This window comes from Oryctolagus cuniculus, chromosome 6, assembly GCF_051225735.1.
Source record: "Oryctolagus cuniculus isolate XC-2025 breed Fujian yellow rabbit chromosome 6, ASM5122573v1, whole genome shotgun sequence".
NCBI classification, from domain to species: Eukaryota; Metazoa; Chordata; class Mammalia; order Lagomorpha; family Leporidae; genus Oryctolagus; species Oryctolagus cuniculus.
In genome coordinates, this window is record NC_142872.1 from 72,624,783 (window position 1) to 72,647,767 (window position 22,985).

The 22,985-nt window shown below is 45.1% G+C and overlaps 1 protein-coding gene across 9 annotated transcripts in view; it reads right to left on the minus strand.

Annotated features, from left to right (window-relative positions):
- Positions 1-22,985, minus strand: part of PRKDC (protein kinase, DNA-activated, catalytic subunit) — a 177,743-nt gene that overhangs the window by 39,563 nt on the left and 115,195 nt on the right. For all 9 annotated transcript variants that reach the window (XR_011389983.2, XR_016235620.1, XR_016235617.1 and 6 more), the window contains 5 exons: positions 22,151-22,343; positions 21,039-21,257; positions 12,766-12,878; positions 9,140-9,271; positions 2,778-2,957 (listed from right to left, as the gene is read on the minus strand). Coding sequence is in view for 4 of the 9 variants with exons in the window: in XM_070076562.2 (XP_069932663.2) it covers positions 2,778-2,957; positions 9,140-9,271; positions 12,766-12,878; positions 21,039-21,257; positions 22,151-22,343 (837 nt within the window). In the remaining 5 variants the exon portion in view is untranslated. The remainder of the gene's footprint in view (positions 1-2,777; positions 2,958-9,139; positions 9,272-12,765; positions 12,879-21,038; positions 21,258-22,150; positions 22,344-22,985) is intronic.

Below are 22,985 nucleotides of genomic sequence, written 5' to 3' on the forward strand. Positions count from 1 at the left end.
AATATACAGATAAACATAAACAGAGTAACACTGTTTTCATTAAAACAAGTATGAAGTGTGTATGAGATTTCTGTGTCTCTGTGTCCATGCGTGTACTCCTTGCTCACCTGCACTGACCCCACTTGCTCCTCACATACCAGTCACCTGCCAAGTGTTCACCATGCCAACTTAAGTTCCACTTAAGGATTAATGGAAGAATGTAAATTTCCCAAAGCAGCTGAACAAACAGAAATGTCTGTCATAAATTCTATTTCAATTAATAACAAAGCAAAGGCTCTGTCATGGCTGAAGTGTCAGATTTTGAGATGGCATCACCCTGATTTACATACAGAAGCCCAATGTAAGATTCAGGATAACTTTAAATAAATAAATATATTTTTTCAAGTAACCTCCTCATTCTATAAATATTTATCCAGTGCCTTCCATGTTCCAGATGCTGTGGCAGACAGTATCGTCTCTGACTGTGTAGAGCTCAAGACTCATTCATCCTCTGCTCAACAGAACTCACAGGTGAAATGGTTTGAATGAATTAATGACTACCACTGGGCTTGTGTAATGTAAATGTGGTCTGCAAGTTATTTTCAAGATCAACCATTCTGTAGAATCCTGTTTACAGTATTATTCTACTTTATAAACAATTAGTTGCTGAGCAAAAGCTGAACTTTCAGCTACAAAATCTTAGTTGTATAAACTTTTAGTGTTGTAGGCCTTGCAAGAATAAGCACCCATGTAAATTGTGGGCCAAACAGCTACAATGACCTGGGAAGAGAAAACACATCCGTTTCAGACACATGTCCCCACAAAACAAGTCTTCACAGCTGATGCGCCAGCCGCAGGCACCCATTTGCACTGAGCCGCTTACGCCACCATCACTGGCAATGAGCAAGCGCTACAAGTGGTTTACTTAGCAGCGGCTAATGACTCTTCTAAAGAGCAATGGAAAAAACCAGTTTGTAATCACTATTAGGTTACAACTAGAAAATCAGATTTTAAAAGTCACTTTGGAATACAATACTGTAAAGAGAAATTTCCTCTGAAATATTAGTTGATTCAATATAATTATGGAGATTCATCAATTTAGTGAAATCAAGAGAAAAACAATGATGGAATTCTACTTGTAAATTATAAGTCAAATGAAAATAAAACTAATATATAAAAAGACACTCTATTTTAGTTTCATGCTATATCAAAAATAATAAAACAGGAAAACTACATACTTCATCTCAGATAATTATTACCAGACTAGTTTGTAAGCCAATACTACTTATCAAAAGTATCAAAAAACATAACTGAGTAATTCAGGGAATCGCTACATAAAAAATGAGTAGAGGGCAGGCTTTGGCTTAGAGGTTGAGACACTAGTTAAGACACCCATATCCCTGAGGCTAGCGCTGAGGCACATGGGGTAAAGCCGCTCGTTGCCTGCAGTGCTGCCATCCCATCTGGACGCTGGTTCGAGTTCCAGCCTCTCCACTTCCAATCCAGCTCTCTGCTATGGCCTGAGAAAGCGGTGGAGGATGGTCCAAGCTCTTGGGCCCCTGCACCTGCATGGGAAGACCTGTAGGAAGACCTTGGCTCCTGGCTTCGGATTGGTGCAGCTCCGGCCATTGCAGCCACCTGGGGAGTGAACCAGTGGATGGAAGACCCCTCTCTCTCTCTGCCTCTCCTTCTCTCTGTGTGTAACTCTGACTTTCAAATAAATAAATAAAAATCTTAAAAAAAAAAAAAAAAAGATACCCATATCCCTGTCAGTGCCAGGGCTGAAAACCCAGTTTTGCCCTTGACTCCAGCTTCCTGCTAATGTAGACCCTGGGAGGCAGCAGTGATAGCTCAAGCAGTTGTGATCCTGGAAACCACAGGGGAGACCTGGATTGAGCTCTCAGCTTTTGGCTTCAGCCCCCAGCCCAGGGTTATTATGTGCATTTTAAGAGTGAATCAGTAGATGGGAGTTCTACCTGTCTCTCAAATAAATAAACAAATTCCTAACAAGTAGTTAAATGTGTTCTTTTGAAAAGTAGTAAAATTAATCAGAAAGATCCTTATTGGGGAATTAGTAACGGTCTGTTTTAAATGACAGAGACAATGAGTGTCATTGGTACTCAAGTAATGTAGAAGCATTACATTGGTGTAGGGTAATAATAGTGCAGTTATGTAGACAGCCTCTTGATCAGAGCAGGTGCATATGTCATTGATGCAACGCTCTGAGAGGTCCTCTCTTTAGCTCTAGAGTTTGAGCAGAGAACTTCACGTAGGTGTGCTTTCAGTTACTACACAAATCTACTTACTGGAAGACTATGCTTTTGTGCATGTCGGTGGATTGCCTGCTGCCCAATGAGGATGTAAGTTCTGTGAGAGGGAAGGGCTTTTGCCTCTTTGTAGCCATAGGCATAAAGAAAGATGTGTGCTCAATCCACACCGTTAGACAGCAGTCAGCAGGCAGCAGAGATCTGAGGAACTACCACATAAGGAAAAAGAACTAAATAAAATGCAACATTCGATCTAAACATGAAGGGACTGGCTTACTGAAAAACAAAACACTTTTATTACAGGCTTGGTTTTTGATCATTTGTTGTAGATATGGGGTTTCTGTGGCAGGGAGGGACACAAAAATTACCTGTGCCCGTTTGGAAACAGGAATGCAAACTGCACATCCTCTCTGTTAAACACCTTGCTCCTATGAAGACTCTCAACTTGGGAAACAAAGTGATTATGGAGATACTGCCAAGGAAAGCCAAACATGATGACATACATTTGACAAAGAGGGTGTGCAGACCTACCTGGATGCAGGAGACAAAGGGTGGGAAGAAATAAAAAGTGGTGTTGAGAAAACTATTAAAGTCTTGGAGCAACTTTTGAGTGATACTGCTTTTCTCAGATGCCATCTTGAACTTATCCATCTCCTTTAGAATTGCAGAAAATAAACTGCTAAAGAGTTGTTTTGCAATTATTGGGTCTCTCTGTAAAAAAATGCAAAAGAAAGACAAATTAAGATCTGAGGCAAAATGCTATAATTTATCTGCATTATCAGAGCATTACACAAACTTGCAAACACTACCACACTTCTCAATTCTATTTATAAAGTTTTAACAGAGACTGCACAAGGGTAATCAAATATATCTCTTGGACATATTATAAAAGCATGGACTGTGGCCGGTGCTGTGGCACAGCGGGTAAAGCCGTTGCCTGCAGTGCTGGCATCCTATATATGTGCCAGTTCAAGTCCTGGCTGCTGCACTTCCAATCCAGCTCTCCGCTATGGCCTGGGAAAGCAGTGGAAGATGGTCTAAGTCCTTGGGCCCCTGTACTTGTGTGGGAGACCTGGAAGAAGCTCCTGGCACAGCTCCAGCTGTTGTGGCCATCTGGGGAGTAAACCAGTGGATGGAAGACCTCTCTCTCTCTAGCTCTTTCAAATGAAAAACAAAACAAAAACAAAAACAAAAAAAGCATGGACTGTTGATCCACAGAGGGGACTCTGAAGCTGGCTAAGTTTATTCATAACCATAGAGCTTATCTCCTAAGTCTGGGGTCCCCAACCACATCTTGACAACAGGGCTGACAGATGAGGCCTTGGAGGGTTGTGGTGAAGATTATCCAAAACCACAAATGTCAAGTGTGTCTGATGTGGCGTCTGATAAGAAATTCAATTAGATTTGTTGGTTTTATTATTATATAAGCATTATGATAAAGATTTTAAAAACTAATTGATGAGCATAATAAAATGTCAGCTTTAACTTCCCGACTGCCATCATCACGATCATCTAACTGTTAAAACTGGGACCACACCTGCCAATCAGGCTACATAACCACTCCCATTTGGAAGTGGATAAAAGGCCTGGAACATGGTGGGTCTGGCCCTTTTTTTCCATTCCCCCGCCCCCCTGCCTTTTTCCCTTTTGTCTTTATTTTCCCTCAATACTCTGGATCCCCTTTGTTGCCCCACACCTTTGGAGTATATGGCCTTGAGGCCCCTGTGCTCTGCCTCTGTTTCGCTGCCAAGATAAGCTGCTAGTATAAGCTGCTAGTAACTGCTCATAACCAAATGCTTGCTGCATGTGGCTCTTGGTCTGCTTTTTGCTTGGTATGGATTCCAACTTAATTTCCAGACTTCCCTTTCTCCTTTAGATAGAGCCCTCACTCTCCTATGTATTTCTCCCACTGAATAAAAAGCTTTAAAAACTTTAAAAAAATTAATAAAACCAGGGCCGGAGCTGTAGCACAATGGGTTGAATTGCCAGCCTACAGTGCCAGCACCCCATATGGGCGCCAGTTCGAGTCCTAGATGCTCCACTGCTAACACGCCTGGGAAAGCAGCAGACGGCGGCCCACGTCCTTGTGTGGGAGACCTGCACCTGTGTGGGAGACCCAGAAGCTCCTAGCTCCTGGCTCCTGGCTTCAGATCAGCTCAGCTCCAGCCACTTCAGCCATTTAGGGAGTGAACTAGCAGATGGAAGATTTCTCTCTCTCTGTCTCTACCTCTCTCTACAACTCTTTCAAATAAAATAAATCTTTTAAAAAACAATAACTGTTAAAATCAGTAGAAGCTACTGTCTTGTCTCAGTTCCACCTGAGGGCAGGCTGCCTGCTTGCTTGTGGCCATTATGCTCACACACTCTGTGACTGCTAGAGCATCACTCTGCATTCACATCTGCAGCATCAGTGCAAAAAACATCACCTGGCATACAGTATCTATATTTGTGAAATGAGATGTGTATGTACAATAAATCAAATTTTAAAAAATATTATGCTTGAGGGGCCAGCATGGGGTACAGCGGATTAACACCCTGGCCTGAAGCGCCGTTATCCCACATGGGCTCCGGTTGCGGACCCAGCTGCTTCACTTCTGATCCAGCTCTCTGCTGTGGCCTGGGAAAGCAGTAGAAGATGGCCCAAGTGCTTGGGCCCCTGCACCCTCATGGGAGACCCGCAAGAAGCTCCTGGCTCCTGGCTTCGGATTGGCAAAGCTCCGGCCAATTGGGGAGTGAACCATCAGATGGAAATCTCTCTCTCTCTCTCTCTCTCCTCTCTCTGTGTAGCTCTTTCAAATAAATAAATAAATTTTTAAAAGAAAAAAACCACAAAGTGCAGAAAAATATTATGCTTGAATTAAACACACACACTTGATTTATCCTTTGTTGTTGACTGATTTGCTTTAAGCAATGTATTTGTTTTTGTCTGTTAAAAGATTTTATTTATTTATTTGAGTAGAATTACAGACAGTGAGAGGGAGAGACAAAGAGAAAGGTCACTCCCCAAATGGTTGCAACAGCCACAGCTGAGCCAATCTGGAGCCAGGAGCCAGGAGCCATGAGCTTCTTCTGTATCTCCCACGTGGGTATAGGGGCCCAAGCACTTGGGCCATTTTCTGTTGCTTTCCTAGGCCATAGCAGAGAACTGGAACGGAAGAGGAGCAGCCAGGACTCAAACCGACACCCATATGAGATCCACTGCAGGCAGAGGATTAACCTACTGCACCATAGTGCCAGCCCCTTGTCTTGTTATAAAAGGTTATCATAGGGCTAGTGATGTGGTACAGTGAATTAGCTGCCATTAGCAATACCAGAATTCCATACTGGAGTGCCAATTCAAGTATCAGCTGCTTGGGCCTCCAATCCAGCTCCCTGCTAATGCAGTATCTGTGTCTGTCTCTCCCTCTCTCTGTGTTGCTCTACCTTTCAAATAAATGAATAATTTTTAATTTTTTTTTATTTATTTGACAGGTAGAGTTATAGACAGTGAGAGAGAGAGACAGAGAGAAAGGTCTTCTTTCCGTTGGTTCACCCACCAAATCGACACTACAGCCGGTGCTGCGCTGATCTGAAACCAGGAGCCAGGAGTTTCTTCCTGGTCTCCCAAGTGGGTGCAAGGGGCCCAAGCACTTGGGCCATCCTCCATTGCCCTCCCAGGCCACAGCAGAGAGGTGGACTGGAACAGGAGCAACCAGGACTAGAACTGGCGCCCATATGGGATGCCGGTGCCACAGGCAGAAGATCAGCCAAGTGAGCCACGGCGCCGACCCCCAAATATTTTTTTAGAAAGATTTAAGATTTATATTTGTTTAAAAGAGTTACACAAACAGAAGGAGAGACAGAGAGAGATCTTTCATCTGTTGGTTCACTCCTCAAAAGGTCACAAAAGCCAGGGCCATGCCAGGCTGAAGATATGAGCCAGGAGCTTCTTCTGAGTGTGCCTCATGAGTGCAGGAGCCCAGCGACTTGGGCCATCTCACATTGCTTTCCTAGGTGCACTAGCAAGGACCTGGATCAGAAATGGAGCAGCCAGAACTCGAACCAGCACTCATATGGGATGCTGGGCTAGCACTGTAGTGCAGAGGGCTACGCTACTGCCTGCAATGCCAGCATCCCATTTTGGAGCACTAGTTAAAGTCCCTGCTGCTCTGCTTCCAATCCAGATCCCTGCTCATGTGCTGGGGGAAAGCAGCAGAAGATGCACCAAGTACTAGGGTCCCTGCCACCCACATGGGAGACTCTGTTGGAGTTTCTGGCTCCTGGTTTCCACCTGGACCAGCCCCAACCACTGTGGCCATTTGGGGAATAAACCAACAGATGGAAAACCCCTCTCTCTCTCTCTCAAGAAGTTACACTGGTCACTATATAAAATTTAGAGAAATATGGATTATAAAAAAAGAAAATACATGTGGTTAAACTACAGAGACATCACTGTTACACATTGGTCTTTTCCTGACACGGACACTCTTTTATCTGGTATCCACTGTCTGGCACCTCCTGTTTTCAGTGAACATGTTATAGACAGGTTTTCATGTCTTTGCCTACTGATCCTTGAGTGCTATGCAAATTCCTTCATTTTCCAGCACACATTCACTCTGGTAAGACAACTGTAGTGATAACGAAGATAAATCAGGTTCCCGGATGCCCTGGGATGGCTAGTTTCCATGCACCCCCTTAATGAAGAAAGGCAGCCCCAGGAAGGCAGAGGAGGCTTCATCTGTCCTGTCCATTGCTACAACCCAGCGCTCAGCACATTCCCTGGCACAGAAGAATAGAAAACCCGCACAGTTGTGCTTTCTCAAAGCAACATTCGCCATCTTTATTTTTAGCCAAGCACAAACAGGCCACACTGAGTTGGATATGGTTCCCTGGTGCCAGGCCTGCTAAGCTGCTGCATCATCATACACTATAACTCATCTCCCTGGTGAGCAGGTATCCCTACCACCACAGAGGCAGCAACATGAGGCACTGGGGAGGTGTGAAACCATGGAGCACAGCAAGACAAGAGCCTGACCCTCAGCAACACGCAGCAAGGCCTGTGGCTTTCAGCATCCAGTCTTTGTGGACCTTCAACTCTTCACTGCTGTGCCTCCAGCAACTGCTGCAATGCACTAACATTACTCAGAGAAACTAACGTGAGAATGTGAAAGCACCTCATGACCACAAAAGGCTGCGCTGTGGGGAGTTCCGAGAGTACGTATGGGGCATGAGGCACACATGCAGACACACAAGTGCTGGGGAGGCGATGACACGGGATGAGATCTGCAGTCTAGTCAACACCATCATGCCAGCATCAACACCAAGGCTTTAATACTGCACTATAGTTACACATACAGGAGGGATCTGGGTGAGGGTAGATGGACTATATACTACCTTTACTTTTGAAAATTCCTGTCAATTGGTAATTATTTAAATAAAAAGCTTTAAAACTTAAAATGTAGTAGAATACTAAACAAATGTGATATAACTGCTACGAGTATTAGAAACTTAAGAGGGGCTGGTGCTGTGACGTAGCGGGTAAAGCCGTTGCCTGTGGTGCCAGCATCATGACCCAGCTGCTCCACTTCTGATCTAGCTCTCTGCTATGGCCTGGAAAAGCAGTGGAAGATGGCCCAAGTCCTTGGGCCCGTGCACCTGCGTGGGAGACCTGGAGGAAGCTCCTGGCTCCTGATCGGAGAAGCTCTGGCCATCATAGCCAGATAGGAAGTGAACCAATGGATAGAACCCCCCCCCCCCACTTCTCCTTCTCTCTATGTGTAACTCTGACTTTCAAATAAATAAATAATTTAAAAAAACTTAAGTACGATAAATTAGAAAGCTTTATAGTTCAGTATTTTGCATGATATACTATATATGGTTCAATAGTCTTCTTTGATTTTTAAAATTATTATTTCAAGACAACTCAAAGAAATCTTAATCAGGCCTACAGGGGATAAAGAACCTATATTTATCAGAGAACCGAGCCTGTATTTATCAGAGAACCCAGACAGAATACTGTATTTACTCTCTAACTTCATTCTGCATCCTAATGTTTTAGAGAAAGCTCTCCAGTCCTCTCTTACTAAGTGAATCAAAAGAGAAAAATGCTGATTCCACAGATCAACTGATCCTTCTTTCCTTGTCCCCAAAAAAGCATTTCACAGGGGCAGGTTTTGTGGGGCTGTTGGATAAGCTGCTTCCTACAACGCCCACATCCCATATATCTCATACTATAGTGCTGATTCAAGCATAGTCTGCTCCACTTCCAATCCAGCTTCCTACTAATGTGCCTGGAAGGCAACAGACAATGGTTCAAGTAACTGGGTCCCTGCAACCCATATGGGAGGCCCAGATGGAGTTTTAGGCTCTTGGCTTTGGCCTGGCTTTGGCCTGGATCTTGAGGGTATCTGGGGAGTGAACCAGCAGATGAATGATCTCTCTTATTCTCTGTAATTCTGCCTTTCAAGTAAATGAGAAAATAAGTAAATAAAACATTCTTTTAAAATAACTGTCTATAACCAATAATGTAAATAGTTTAGTATTTTAATGTTTCACTGACTTGTTTTACACCTTATTTGATTCTAACATTATTGGATAAGAAAAACAAGTTTAAGTCTCTGATTTGACTGATGGAGACTCTGTGACCCTGAGCACTAGTTAGCTTCATATGAACACTCAGTTTTAGGGCCAAATTCCTGATAACTCTAAGTCAGTCTCCCTGTGTGAAAAGAAGTCATGAAACTGGAAACAATAGAGCCTGGAACAGAGTCCAGGGTCTTTAAACCAAGTTCACTGCTCAGGACAAACACCGGTGATATACAGCAGCCTCAACTCTTCTTCCTCGTGCACAGTAGACCACAGAATTGCACAGCCATTCGACCTGTAAGTGGAGGACATGGTCGCCAAGCACTGACCTGGGCCACGGCCTGCAACGGGGCGATCAAGCTGCTGTGTTTGATCTGGATGTCAGGCAGGTCTCCCAGCCGGTACTTCCTGTACAGAACCACCTGCGCATCCTGCTTCATTTTCAATTCACTCTGGATCTCCTAAAATCCCCCCAAACAAGAAGAAGATTAGAATCTTATTCAAGAAAATAAAAGTAGAGGCCAGCATTGTGGCACAGCAAGTTAAGCTGCTATTTACAAGTCTGGCATCTCATATCAGAATGCTGATTCACTCCCAGCTGCTCTGCTTTTGATCCAGCTCCCTGCTAATGCACCTGGGAAAGCAGCAAAAGATGGCCCAAGTGCTTAGGCCCCTGACACCCACACAGGAAATCAGGATGGAGTTCCAGGCTCCTGGCTTAAGTCTGGCCCAGCCCCAAACATTGTAGCCATTTGGGGAGTGAACCAGCAGATAAAGATCTGTCTCTTCCTTTGTTACCTTTCAAACAAATAAAATATTAAAAAAAAAAAAAAAAGTAAAGAGAAGGAGGCCAGCGCTGCGGCTCAATAGGCTAATCCTCCGGCTGCGGCACCGACACCCCAGGTTCTAGTCCCGGTCGGGGTGCCAGATTCTTTCCAGGTTGCCCCTCTTCCAGGCCAGCTCTCTGCTGTGCCCCAGGAGTGCAGTGGAGGATGGCCCAAGTGCTTGGGCCCTGCACCTGCATGGGAGACCAGGAGAAGCACCTGGCTCCTGGCTTTGGATCAACGTGATGAGCCGCCCACAGCACACCGGCCACGGCGGCCATTGGGGGGTGAACCAACGGCAAAAGGAAGACCTTTCTCTTTGTCTCTCTCTCCCTCACTGTCCACTCTGCCTGTCCGAAAAAAAAAAAAAAAAAGAGAGAGAAAGAAGGAAAATCAGTGAAAATTAAAAAGTTGGGGGTGAGGACAGGCATTGAGTACAGCAATTAAGACTCTGCTTTGGATGCCTGCATCCCATATTGAGCTGGTTCAAGTCCCAGCTCCACTCCAGGTTTCAACCTCTTGATAATGAGTACATACCCTGGAAGGCAGCAGTGATGGCTAAAATACTTTGTTCCCTGCCACCCATATGGGAGACTCAGATGGCATCCCAGATTTCCAGCTCTGGTCTGACCCAGTGCCAGCCACTGTGGCTACTTGGAGAGTAAACCAGTGGATGGAAGATCTTTCTCTCTCTCTCCCTCTTTTATATAAAATTTAAAAAAAATTTAAAAAACCACTTATGTAATAAGAAATATGAAACTGTGAAGATCCATTTTTTAAAAGGTTGTTTATTTGAAAGGTAGTGTTACAGAGATTTTTCCATCTTTTGGTTCACTCCCCAAATGGCAACAATGGCTAGGGTTAGGCCAGCTGAAGCCAGAAACCTGGAACTCCATCTAGGTCTCCCACATGAGTGGAAGGGGCCCAAGCATTCAGGCCATCTTCTGCTACTTTCCTAGGCATATTAGCTGGGAGCAGGATTGAAGCAGAGCAGCCAGGGACTTCAACCAGCACTCATACAGGATGCGAGCATCACAGCCAGCCACTTAACCCACTGTGCCACAATGCCAGCCCCTCGGATCCACATTTAACACAAAGGCGAAGTGATGACAACTTGTATTCACAGTGGTTTAGTCATCATGCCTTACCAGCCTATTGTAGACAGTGAATCCAAAGCAAACTTACTACGATCAATGAACAAAGAAAATGTTCTTTAAACACTCATTAGAAAGTAATCTGAATATTGACAAAAATCAGAAAATTTGATTTAAAACCTTTTAAAAACACAAATGGGTGGGCTATGGTTCTTCTTCAAGTTCTCTAAGAATAAGCCTGGGCTACAAGGCCACAGTGATGGCCATCCCGGAAACACTAATGCTCCCCCGGTTACCCTAGACTCACCGCAACCTCCCCCAGGACCATGGGCACCTGCCATCTCCACTGGTTTGTCCTTGGCTTTTCTCTCACCATCTGGTTCTCACCTTGAGCATGATCTCCTCTGAGGGGCCTCCCACCATTACCTTTCTCAGCACAGGCCTTCTCTCTGCTGTGCTCAGCATCCATCTTATTCCCAGCCTGCACAAGTCGCCATCAAGTCCTGTGGTCATGCACCGGCCTGTAGCTGCGTGGGGGCTGGGATTCTCTCTGCCCACTTCTAAAGCACAAGCACCTAGCACAGTACCTGGCTCTGAGCACAATGTTGTGGAAGCGCTTTCTCAATAAATGAAATGACCACCAACTCATACCCTCCTGGTGTCTGATCACCTCTGTACCACTTCTGATCAGCAGCTTCATACCAGCATGCGTGTGTCAGACACTGAATGCACACAGCAGGCCAATTCCACCTTTAACAATCATGACAAAGCCCTTCTCGTGTCAGGCCAAAACATCTCCTGCAATGTCTAGTTCCCTCTTCCTTCTATCAACTAGAAACTGTCATCTTCACCAGCATTTCTCGTTAGGTTTAGTTTTCTTTTCTTTTCTTTTCCTTTCTTTTTTTTTTTTTTTTTTTTTTTTTTTTTTTTGACAGAGAGAAAGGTCTTCCTTTGCCGTTGGTTCACCCTCCAATGGCTGCCGCGGCTGGTGCACTGTGGCCTGCACACCGCGCTGATCCGATGGCAGGAGCCAGGTACTTATCCTGGTCTCCCATGGGGTGCAGGGCCCAAGCACTTGGGCCATCCTCCACTGCACTCCCTGGCCACAGCAGAGAGCTGGCCTGGAAGAGGGGCAACCGGGACAGGTTTAGTTTTCATCAGGAGCCCAGGGCTCTTTCTCTGAGGGGCAAAGAGAACCCCCCCATGGGGAAGGATCTTGGACATGCCCTGGTTTTTGGATTCTCCCACAGCAGATACAATGGACCATTCACACTCAGATTTCAAAATTAACTAAGTGGTTGAGAATTTAAACTGAGTTAGATCAATGGCAGGGTTTTTATTGACAAACCATCTTACCTTTCTTCAAAATTTTGTCATAATTACTGACTCAGCAACAAAAGTGACATGCCATGGCTGAACAAACACTTTCCTTATGTCCATATTTTGAGGCGTGTTTAGCTATATAATTCACGCCATCAGTGTTGTCTCCAACCACAGCTTTCAGCAGATGCTCTGGCATATCCAGCCAGCCTGCCACTACCCCTTCTTCTGGGACCACCTTCCTCCCAACCCTATGGCCTATCACATTGACGACTTTTGCAGTGGCCCTACCCAGGGAGGAACATGACTCTCTCCCTCAGGCTCTTGCCTTGAGGGTGAGAGCTAGGCCAATCCCCAAGCTTCGAAAGCCCCAATATGCAAGACCCAGGAAGACCAGTGGTCACATCTCCACTGAGGGGCCAGTGGAAGCCACTTAGATAGAAAGAGACTGAACTGCAGTGAGCAACAGGCAAGGAGGTAGAGAGGGGCCCTAAAGTCCCAAGATCTGGGCAGTCCACAGATTCATGGGCCTGGGATTCTCACGAGCACGGCCTCAACACCCTTCACTCCAAAGGGCTGAGAGACTCTGGCCATAGGAAACCTGAACTCACACAGTGCTACTTCCTGCATTTTGGGTGCAGACTAATATTGGAACCAACAGCTGACAGGGAACTGGATAACAGACATTTCTAACCAATTCTTAAAAAAGATACAAACCTTTTCTCGTTTTTGTTCAACAATGCCTTTTCTGGCATAAATCAAACTGACTTTTTCTTGGTCCTTTAAAAATCGTCTGCGTAATCTTAGTATTTCCACCCGATTGTCTGTGCCTGGAGAACATAAAGCAGGTGAACAAGTCAATATGCACACTTGGCCCTGCCTCTGTCTCAGCCTAAGTCACCCAGTGTACCTGGCCTCACATCCTTCCCAGGCCACATCAACCTGAGCGCTGGGTCTACCTCCTTCCAGGTCATGAACCTGAGCGCTGGGTCCCACCTCCTTCCCAGGCCACATCAACCTGAGCGCTGGGTCCACCTCCTTCCAGGTCATGAAAACCTGAGTGCTGGGTCCACCTCCTTCCCAGGCCACATCAACCTGAGCACTGGGTCCACCTCCTTCCAGGTCATGACAACCTGAGCGCTGGGTCCACCTCCTTCCCAGGCTGCCTCCTTCCCAGGCCAAGGTGCCTCATTTGGGCCTCATCTCCTTCCCCCAGCCAAGTTTCTGTGTGCACTTGGCCTCACCACCTTCCCAGAGTCTCTCCAATGAAAATGAGTATGTGTGCTTAGTTCTATTTTTAACTTTTATTTGGTGTTTTCTTAAAGATAAATGCCTACAGGGAATAGCAGAGGAGACAGCTAAGCAAGTCCAGAAGCTGGGGAACAGAAGAACTGTAGCCACCTCAGCCAATCCTGGCTCAGCAGTAGAGAGGTGGAACAGAGAGCTACACAGTTAGGGATCTGGCAGGACCAGCCCCTCAGGGCAGGGAAGAGAGTGAGCTGTCTGACTGCATAGCGGCCTGGGAATGGACAACACCTGCAGGGACCCAAGGGTTTTCTGAAACCCCTAGCTGCTTCTCCCATGTGCCCCCAAAATGCTGGCAGAGGCCCATGCTGGATGTTTCACCTGGGCCTTATTCCCAATGCCATTTCAGTGCCCTACCTGCAAACACAAGCCAAAAAGCTTCAAAAATGAAGGACAGAAACCAAAATAAATGACAGGAAAAGAGTTGCTAAAAGCAGACCATGCAGGGAAAAAAAATTTCCAAAAACTTATTTATCAGAAAAGAGCAAATACAGTGGCTGAGTCAAGGACTGAAAAAACACAGATCAAACAGAAACAAAACAGACCTCATGAAAATAAAAAAAAAATGCCAAAAATTTAAATTTAAGGTTGAGAAGAAAAGGTCGAAGAGATTTCACAGAAAACAGAGGCAAAATGAAAAATGTAAGAAAATGACCCAGAAGGTCTCATCCAAGATGACATTACAGACCTGGAAAATGGAGCTGGCTGTCTGAAAGGGCTCACCTTATTATGCCCACAAAGGACACTTCAGTGACATTTCAGAAAATGTATTTAGAAGAACAGATGCTAACAGTCTCACAGAGCAAACATAGGGTTCTTATAAAGCATTGACAACAAAGATGCCAGGAGTCTGACTTGTACCTACTGGTTCCTGTGTAGAATTCTGCAGTTAACCTACTGCAAACATGGACTCATCAAAAGTAAGATGACGGCACTGGGGTCTCCAAAAGTTCTAGCTCAGGACCCAGAGTAGGGGCTACACTAAAAGAAGGAATAACCACCCCACTTTCATCAATGGACTGATCAACTAGACAGAAAATCAACAAAGAAACAACAGAGCTAATTAAAACTATGGATGAAATGGACGTATTATCTACAGAACTTTTCACCCCACAGTTGCAGAATACACATTCTTCTCATCAATGCATGGAACTTTCTCTAGGATAGACCATATGCTAGGACATAAATCAAGTCCCAGCAAAGCATTCCCCCTAAGATCCGGAACCAGCCAAGGATGCAAACTCTCATCACCGCTATTTAATACAGTCCTGGAAATTTTAGCCAGAGCTATTAGGCAAGAAAATAAATCAAAGGAATATAAATTGGAAAGGAGGAAATCAAACTATCCCTATTTGCAGATGACATGACTCCACAAATAGGGTATCCAAAAGACATCTCTGAAACTGTTGGAACTCAAACTGAAGAGTTTGGTAAAGTGGCAAGATATAAGATCAACACATAAAAATCAATAGCCGTTGTATACACAGACAATGCCATGGCTGAGAAAGAAATTTTAAGACCAGTCCCATTAACAATAGCTCCAAAAAGACTTAAATACCTTGGAATAAATTTTATTTTATTTTATTTTATTTTTTATTTTTATTTTTATTTTTTTTTGGACAGGCAGAGTGGACAGTGAGAGAGAGAGAGAGACAGAGAGAAAGGTCTTCCTTTTCCGTTGGTTCACCCCCCAATGGCTGCTGTGGCCGGCGTGCTGTGGCCAGCGCACTGCACTGATCCAAAGCTAGGAGCCAGGTGCTTCTCCTGGTCTCCCATGTGGGTGCAGGGCCCAAGGACCTGGGCCATCCTCCACTGCCTTCCCGGGCCAGAGCAGAGAGCTGGACTAGAAGAGGAGCAACCAGGACAGAATCCAGCACCCCAACCGGGACTAGAACTTGGGGTGCCGGCGCCACAGGTGGAGGATTAGCCTAGTGAGCCGCGGCGCCAGCCTTGGAATAAATTTAACAAAGGACTCAAAGATCTCTACAATGAAAATTACAAAACTCTAGAGAAAGAAATAGAAGAAGACATTAAAAAATGGATGAATCTTTCATGTTCATGGATTGGAAAATCAACATCATCAAAATGTCCATACTATCCAAAGCAATTTATGGATTCAATGTGATCCCAATCAAAATACCAATGACATTCTTCACAGGTCTCGAAAAAATGATGATAAAATTCATATGGAAACACAAGAGACTCCAAATAGCTAAAGCAATCTTATACAATAAAAACAAAGCCAGAGGCATCATAATACCTGATTTCAAGACATTCTACAGGGCAGTTATAATCAAAACAGCCTGGAACTGGCACAAAAACAGATGTGTAGAACAATGGAATAGAACAGAAATTCCAGAAATCAATCCACGCATCTACAACTAACTTGTCCTTGACAAAGGAAATAAAATTAATCCCTGGAGAAAGGACAGTCTCTTTAACAAGTGGTGCTCGAGAAACTGGGTCTCCACATGCACAAGTATGAAACTGGACCTACACCTTACTCCTTACACAAAAATCTACTCTAAATGGATCAAGGACCTACATCTACAACCTGATACTATCAAATTACTAGAGTACATTGCAAGACATTGGCATAGGCAAAGACTTCTTGGGAAAGACCCCAGAAGCAAAGGCAATCAAAGCCAAAATTGACAAATGGGATTACAGCAAGCTGAGAGGCTTCTGCACTGCAAACGAAGCACTTAGCAAAGTGAAGAGGCAACTGACAGAAGGGGAGAAATTATCTGCACATTACACAACTCATAAAGGGTTAACACTCATCAACTGTTGACTATTGACTGGATCAAGAAATTATGGTATATGTACACTATGGACTACTACTCAGCTGTAAAAAAATGAACAAAATCCAGTCTTTTGCAACAAGATGGACATAACTAGAAACCATTATACTTAATGAAATAAGCCAGTCCCAAAAGAAGGGTATCATATGATTTCCCTGATCTGAGGTAACTAATAGAGTACCTAAAATGCAATATATTGAAGTGAAACAGAAATACTGAGATTCGATGATTGTTTATGGTCCTTGCCTCTTCTGTTGAGGAATGGTGTATTTTTTCTTTACACTATTTACATAGCGTACTTTTTACTTAGTGTAGGGTTACCTATACAATCATTAAGTAAACTGAAAATAGATCTTCGTAAAAATTAAGAGTGGGAATGTGAGAGAGAGGAAGAAGAAGGGTTGGAGCGTGGGCAGGAGGGAGTGCAGGGGGAAAGTATCACTGTGTTCCTAAATCTGTATAAATGAAATACATGAAACTTGTATAACTTAAATAAAATTTTTAAGAATTTAAAAAAAAGAGAGGAAAAAAAAAGAATGAAGGAATAAAGAGCCAGGGTGGAAGGTCAGATCCAGGAAACATAAAGGAACCCTCAGGATGAGGAAGAACTCTACATGACAGCTGAGTGGACCTTGGGGCAAGCAGCCTGCAACAGGCTGGGTCAGAGGCCCCATGAAGGGTTGGTTGGTTTCTTTCTTTCTTTCTTTCTTTCTTTCTCTCTTTCTTTCTTTCTCTCTTTCTTTCTTTCTCTCTTTCTTTCTTTCTCTCTCTCTCTCTCTCTCTCTCTCTCTCTCTTTCTTTCTTTCTTTCTTTTCTTTCAAGATTTATTTATTTATTTGGAAGTCAGAGTTACACAGAGAGAGAAGGAGAGGGAGGGAGAGAGGGAGAGAAAGAGAGAGAGAGAGAGGGAGGGAGGGGGAGGGGGGAGAGGAAGAGGGGGAGAGAAAAAGAGAGAGAGAGAGAGAGAGTCTTTCATCCGATGGTTCACTCCCCAGTTGGCTAGAACGGCCAGAGCTGCGCCGATCTGAAGCCAGGAGCCAGGAGCCAGGAGCTTCTTCTGGGTCTCCCACATGGGGGCAGGGGCCCAAGGGCTTGGGCCATCTTCTACTGCTTTCCCAGGCCATAGCAGAGAGTTGGATCAGAAGTGGAGCAGCCAGGACTAGAACTGGCACCCATATGGGATGCCAGCACTTCAGGCTTTACTGTAGCTTTACCTGCTACACCACAGCACCAGCCCCATGAAGGGTGTCTTATGAAAATCAAACACCTACCTGTTAGGACACAGTAAAAGACACTGCACAACTCAAGGAAATATAGTGATAAATATGCAGACATCTAAGTACATAAACCAAAATACTTACTAATACTCAGGGAAAAAAACACAAGGAAAAATAACCACAGTATTACTCATGGTCCAATCACAAGGAATATTATATACTTAAAGTAAGAGGAGCCGGCGCTGCGGCTCACTAGGCTAATCCTCCGCCTGCGGCGCTGGCACACCGGGTTCTAGTCCCGGTCGGGGCGCCGGATTCTGTCCCGGTTGCCCCTCTTCCAGGCCAGCTCTCTGTTGTGGCCAGGGAGTGCAGTGGAGGATGGCCCAGGTGCTTGGGCCCTGCACCCCATGGGAGACCAGGAAAAGCACCTGGCTCCTGGCTCCTGCCATCGGATCAGCGCGGTGCGCCGGCCGCAGCGCGCCGGCAGCGGCGGCCATTGGAGGGTGAACCAACGGCAAAGGAAGACCTTTCTCTCTGTCTCTCTCTCACTGTCCAGTCTGCCTGTCAAAAAAATAAAAAAGTAAGAGGAAACACTGAATATTGATGAAACTAAGACTATGACATAACTAAGCAGAAGACAAAGACACAGATGCAATGAACTGTGTGTGCCTAAGCCTGTGCCCACATGAAGGCTAATCCTCAAATATCTGTCAAACATAAGACAATGACTGAAGCTGAAAGAAAACAACAACAATATATGCATTAAAAAACATAAGTAAATATCAGAAGTAAATATCAAAACTCAGTTACAAGAGCTGTTGAGTGATCATTTCTGGGATTTCTGGGATTTGACATGTAGGGAAAGAGGGCTGCCATTTCTTCTAACCAGCTTTTTTGTTTGTTTTCTACCTAGGTTTTTTTTTTTTTTTTTTAAGATTTATTTTATTTATTTGAGAGGTAGAGTTACAGACAGTGAGAGGGAGAGACAGAGAGAAAGGTCTTCCTTCCGTTGTTTGACTCCCCAAATGGCCACAACGGCCAGAGCTGTGCTGATCTGAAGCCGGGTGCTTCTTCCCAGTCTCCCATGCAGGTGCAGGGGCCCAAGCACTTGGGCCATCTTCTACTGCTTTCCCAGGCCACAGCAGAGAGCTGGATTGGAAGAAGAGCAGCCGGGACTAGAACCAGTGCCCATATGGGATGCTGGTGCCGCAGGCGGAGGATTAACCTACTGCACCACAGCGCCGGCCCCTTCTAACTAGCTTTTGAAAACATCGGGGTTACCATGGCACAGCAGATTAAGGTACCAACTGTAACACCAGCATCCCATAATGGAGCACTGGTTCGAGGGCTGGTTGAAGTCCCAGCTGCTCCAGTTCTGATCCTGCTCCCTGCTAATGTGCTGGGAAAGCAGTGGAAGGTGGCCCTGCTGCCAACCTTGCAGGAGACCCAGATTTCTGGCTCCTGGCCATTGTAGCCATTTGGGGAATGAACCAGCAAATGGAAGACCTCTCTCTTTCTTTCTGCAACTCTGCCTTTCAAATAAGCAAATACATCTTTAATAATAATAAAAAAAAAAGACATAAATTGACACACCTGTATACTATACTGGAATGCCTGGGTTTGAGTCCTGGCCCTACTCCTGATTCTAAGCTTCCTGTTAATGCACACCCTGGGGGGAAGAGAGTGGGCACTCAACTACTGGGGTCCCTGCCAGCCATGTGTGAGACCTGGAGTGAGTTCTGGGTTCCTGGCTTCAGTCTGGCATAGTCTGAGCTGTTGTGAATATTTGGGGAGTGAACAAGCAGATGGGAGATTTCTGTCTCTCTGTCTGTCTGCCTTTCAAATATATTTAATTTTAAAAAAGTTAAAATAATAGATGTAAAATATTTTAACCAAACTATAATTTAAATTTTTAAACTGTTTTATTTCAATGACAAATAGATAGCACATATATAATATTAATTCATCATTTTTATGAGCCTCCACCAAATGCTCTCATTTAGGCAAGAAAGTATAAAGAATATAGTATGTGTAATATTTTAAATAGTTACTAACATTTATTTTACCTACTAAATTCTCTGAGTTTCCCAAATCCACACATAAATGGTTTCAAATTAAGTTCTGTCTTGTTGATTAATTTCTACATGTGGTCCCTCAATTGTACTCAGATCATCAGCATGGCATTTTTTTTATTACTCTAAAAATGTATAGAGGGAAACAGGTTACAATTTGAGATGCAGACAATCACAGCTGTCATCCTTCAGTCTTCACTCCTTTCCCACTCTCAGCCCCTCCATTCAAGAAAGCCAATTAGTGCAGAGTTGGCCTGGCCAGCATTCAAAGCACACTGCAGCGCTTCTTCAAAGCTTGCCGTGAAAGCGTCACTCACAGCCAGCAGTGTGTGCCCATGGGCTTGAGCTGAGAGAGATGACAGGAACCTACGAGGTGAGGTCACCTTGGGAAGCTATTTTGGTCTGGGCATTGGAGGTCCATGCACAGCCTGGAAGGAGGGCTGCGCATGCTTGGTGGGGCTGAAGTGCAAGGGTTTAACATTGGAGGAGGGAGAACATAAAGGATAGACAATGAGAAGCAGCTGAGTGGGGAGGATGGTGTGCGCCGGGAGTGAGGCCACTGGCACTCCCACAGTCTGCAGCAGTAACAGGGCCAACTTTACCGCATTCGTTCTGTGACCCTCAGAGAATTATGAAGGGGCCATAATTTGAAACAAGTAGCTAGAAGTTTAAGTACTGTGTGTGAGAGAGTGTTTTAGTTCCTACTGTTAAGTAAAAAGTAACTTACCCTGAGTTTCACTCTGTCTATCCAAACTGATGCAGGTACGCTGGCTTCAGAGCAGACTCGGGGACCTTTTCTCTCTGCATATTTTCTCCCCGGATTTTCACTCACTCCCAGAGCTGCAGATCTCAACAGCTCCCTCCCGGCCTGCATTCTTGGCATCAGTGGCCAGCTCCACCAGAATGTCTACCTGGCCCCTTGGCATCCCATTTGCCTCGTGTTAGAGACCTCAAGACCCCCAGGTCATGGAGCCTTTGGCCCCTGCCTCCAGGTCCTCTTCTCTCCATGAACTGCCCACAGAGCTCGTCTCAGAGCAGGCCACTCAGAACCACTTTAGGAAGTACCTGCTTCCTAAAGCTGGGTGGATTTGCCACCCACAAGCCTATTGTGTCGGCACCCATTCGCCAGAGCCAAGTCAGCTCTGAGTAAACGGGTCCTGTCCAACAGCACCTTCCACGCTTCTCCATGTCTTCTGAGCTCTCCCTTTCTGCACCCTGAGCTCCCACAGCTCCTCTCAGGGCCCATGCCCGCCCAGGCTTTCCAGGTGTTTTCTCCTTTCCTTACCTGGATTTAAGTCTCATCTTTGAGGCTTGCTTACTAATTATACCTCATCTCACAAGCACCAATTTGCTGCCTTGCCTGCCCCCAACTGTTTCAGAAAGTCACAAATGAAATCTAACTTTCTCAATGGTTTTCCTGGAAAATCTAAAAAATGGTGTTTTCCACATAGTAAGTGCCCAGACAGCATTCACCGCATCCGATTTCAATGGGCTTAATTACAAGTACAAGGAGACAGAGACGCAGTTAGAAAGTCGCTCTGCAGTAACTGAGAGGGGGGTTGTTTCCAACACATCTCAGCAGGCTGCCTCACCTTTCACTTTGTTATCCACCTCGTCCCCAGGAAGGCCCAGCCTTTTCTCTCGACAAGCAAGGCCCACAGGTTTCCACGGCGCTCTCACTGACTTGTCGCTCTTGTGGGCAAACAGCAAGGAGGAAGATAAGGAATCCGACGATGACGATGAGAAAGCCGTGAAATCTGCTAGCGGGTCAATACTGCTCCCTGTCAGCCAGTTAAATGAGCTCCTTCCATCTGCAACACGGATGATCAGAGCAGTCACGCCACTCAGTATCTCATAGCCCAGCCCAGCCTGTAAATCAGCAGTGAAGCCTGCTGGACACACCTGGTGACATGGGGGCCTCCGCACTCCCCTGCAACAATGAGGGGAGTGCGACCTGAGGCTGACCAGACACCTGCAGCTCAGTGTCTCCATTTGTAAAGAAACACCTCACATGCCCCTGCAGCCACTGTGGTTGCCACAGGAACACTACTTTGTATTTACTAGAAGGTGCCACTGTCCATAACTCCGACGCTGGTGTCACAGAATTTCTGTTCCGATTACTCTGAGTAGTCCTACTTCCAGAACCAATGGGATGTGGAATAAATTACATGAAGGAAAAATGGTGAAGCGCTGATATAAAATTATTCAGACATCTTACTCTACAATTTGTACTTTGCTGATCAAAGCAAACAGCTAAACAGTTTAATAAACTGTAGTAAATGAATTTGGGTCACCACTAAGATGTTTTAAATTTGATGCACTAAATAAATTTTCTTGGACAAAATATAAAACAAAAGCAGATATATCCTGAAAGTCTGACTGTTCCAGGCAGAAATATATTCCCTTTCTCTCTCTTTTTTTAATTCATGGTAAAATATACAAAAAAACTGCCATTTTAACTATTTTTAAATGCATAGTTCAGTGGCACTGAGTACACTCACAGTGTTGTGCCACCATCACAACTCTTTCAACTCCCAGTGCTGGAACTCTGTCCCAATTAAATGTGAATCATCCAACTCTCCCAGCCCTTCACTGCATTCTGTCACTATGGATGCGACTGTTGGAGGAACCTCTGTGCTTTTCTCCATTGAATGATGCATCTTTGCTGGGTTTCTAGTGCCCAAGTGCCCGGGGAGCTGGTTACCTGAAGTCTGCGTGGGTGTGAAATCATACTGCTGCTGGGTGGCCCTTATTTGCCCAGCTGCTGGCCCTCGGGGTTCGGGTCTGGAGCCTTCCTGGGTTCGCGTCTGGAGTGAATTTAAGGAGGCCTGGGTCTCAATAAACATTGGAGTGAGCACGGTGCTTCGGAAACGCCAGTCAGGCTCAATGGTGTATTCCTGCGTGTCAGACAGTTCCACATGAGATGATGTCCTTCTTTAGTCACACTGCAATATTTCTACTAAAAAATCCATCAGCAGGTATGTACCAAGATTTCATGTCTCTCTGGGAGAGGCAGCCAGGAGAACCTTTCCTAGTTTAAGAGTTTCAACCAGACACTTATTTGTCAATTACAAAAACTAATTAATGGGGTTGGCATTGTGGTGCAACAGGTTAAGCTACTGCCTATAACACTGGCATCCATATGCTGGTTCAACTTCACTTCTGATCCAGCTCCCTGCTAATGCGCCTGAGAAAGCAGAGGAAGATGGTCCAAGTCTCTGGGGTCCTGCACCCACATAGGAGACCTGGTTGAAGCTCCTGACTTCAGTCTGGCCAGCTCTGGCCATCTGGGGAGTAAACCAGTGGCTGAAAGATCTCTCTCTTTCTCTGCCTCTCAAATAAATACAAATAAATCTAAAAATAAACAAATAAGGGATAACTCCTATAATAGAAACACCAAAGTAAATGGCACAAAACCAGGTCCCACCTCCCTCTAGCTCTGACCAATGGGTGGACCATCATGAGTGTGCCCCAAGAAGGCACAGGAAGATGGGGAGGGTGAGGGGAGAGGGAAAGGGAATCCCAGAGACGCTGAGAGG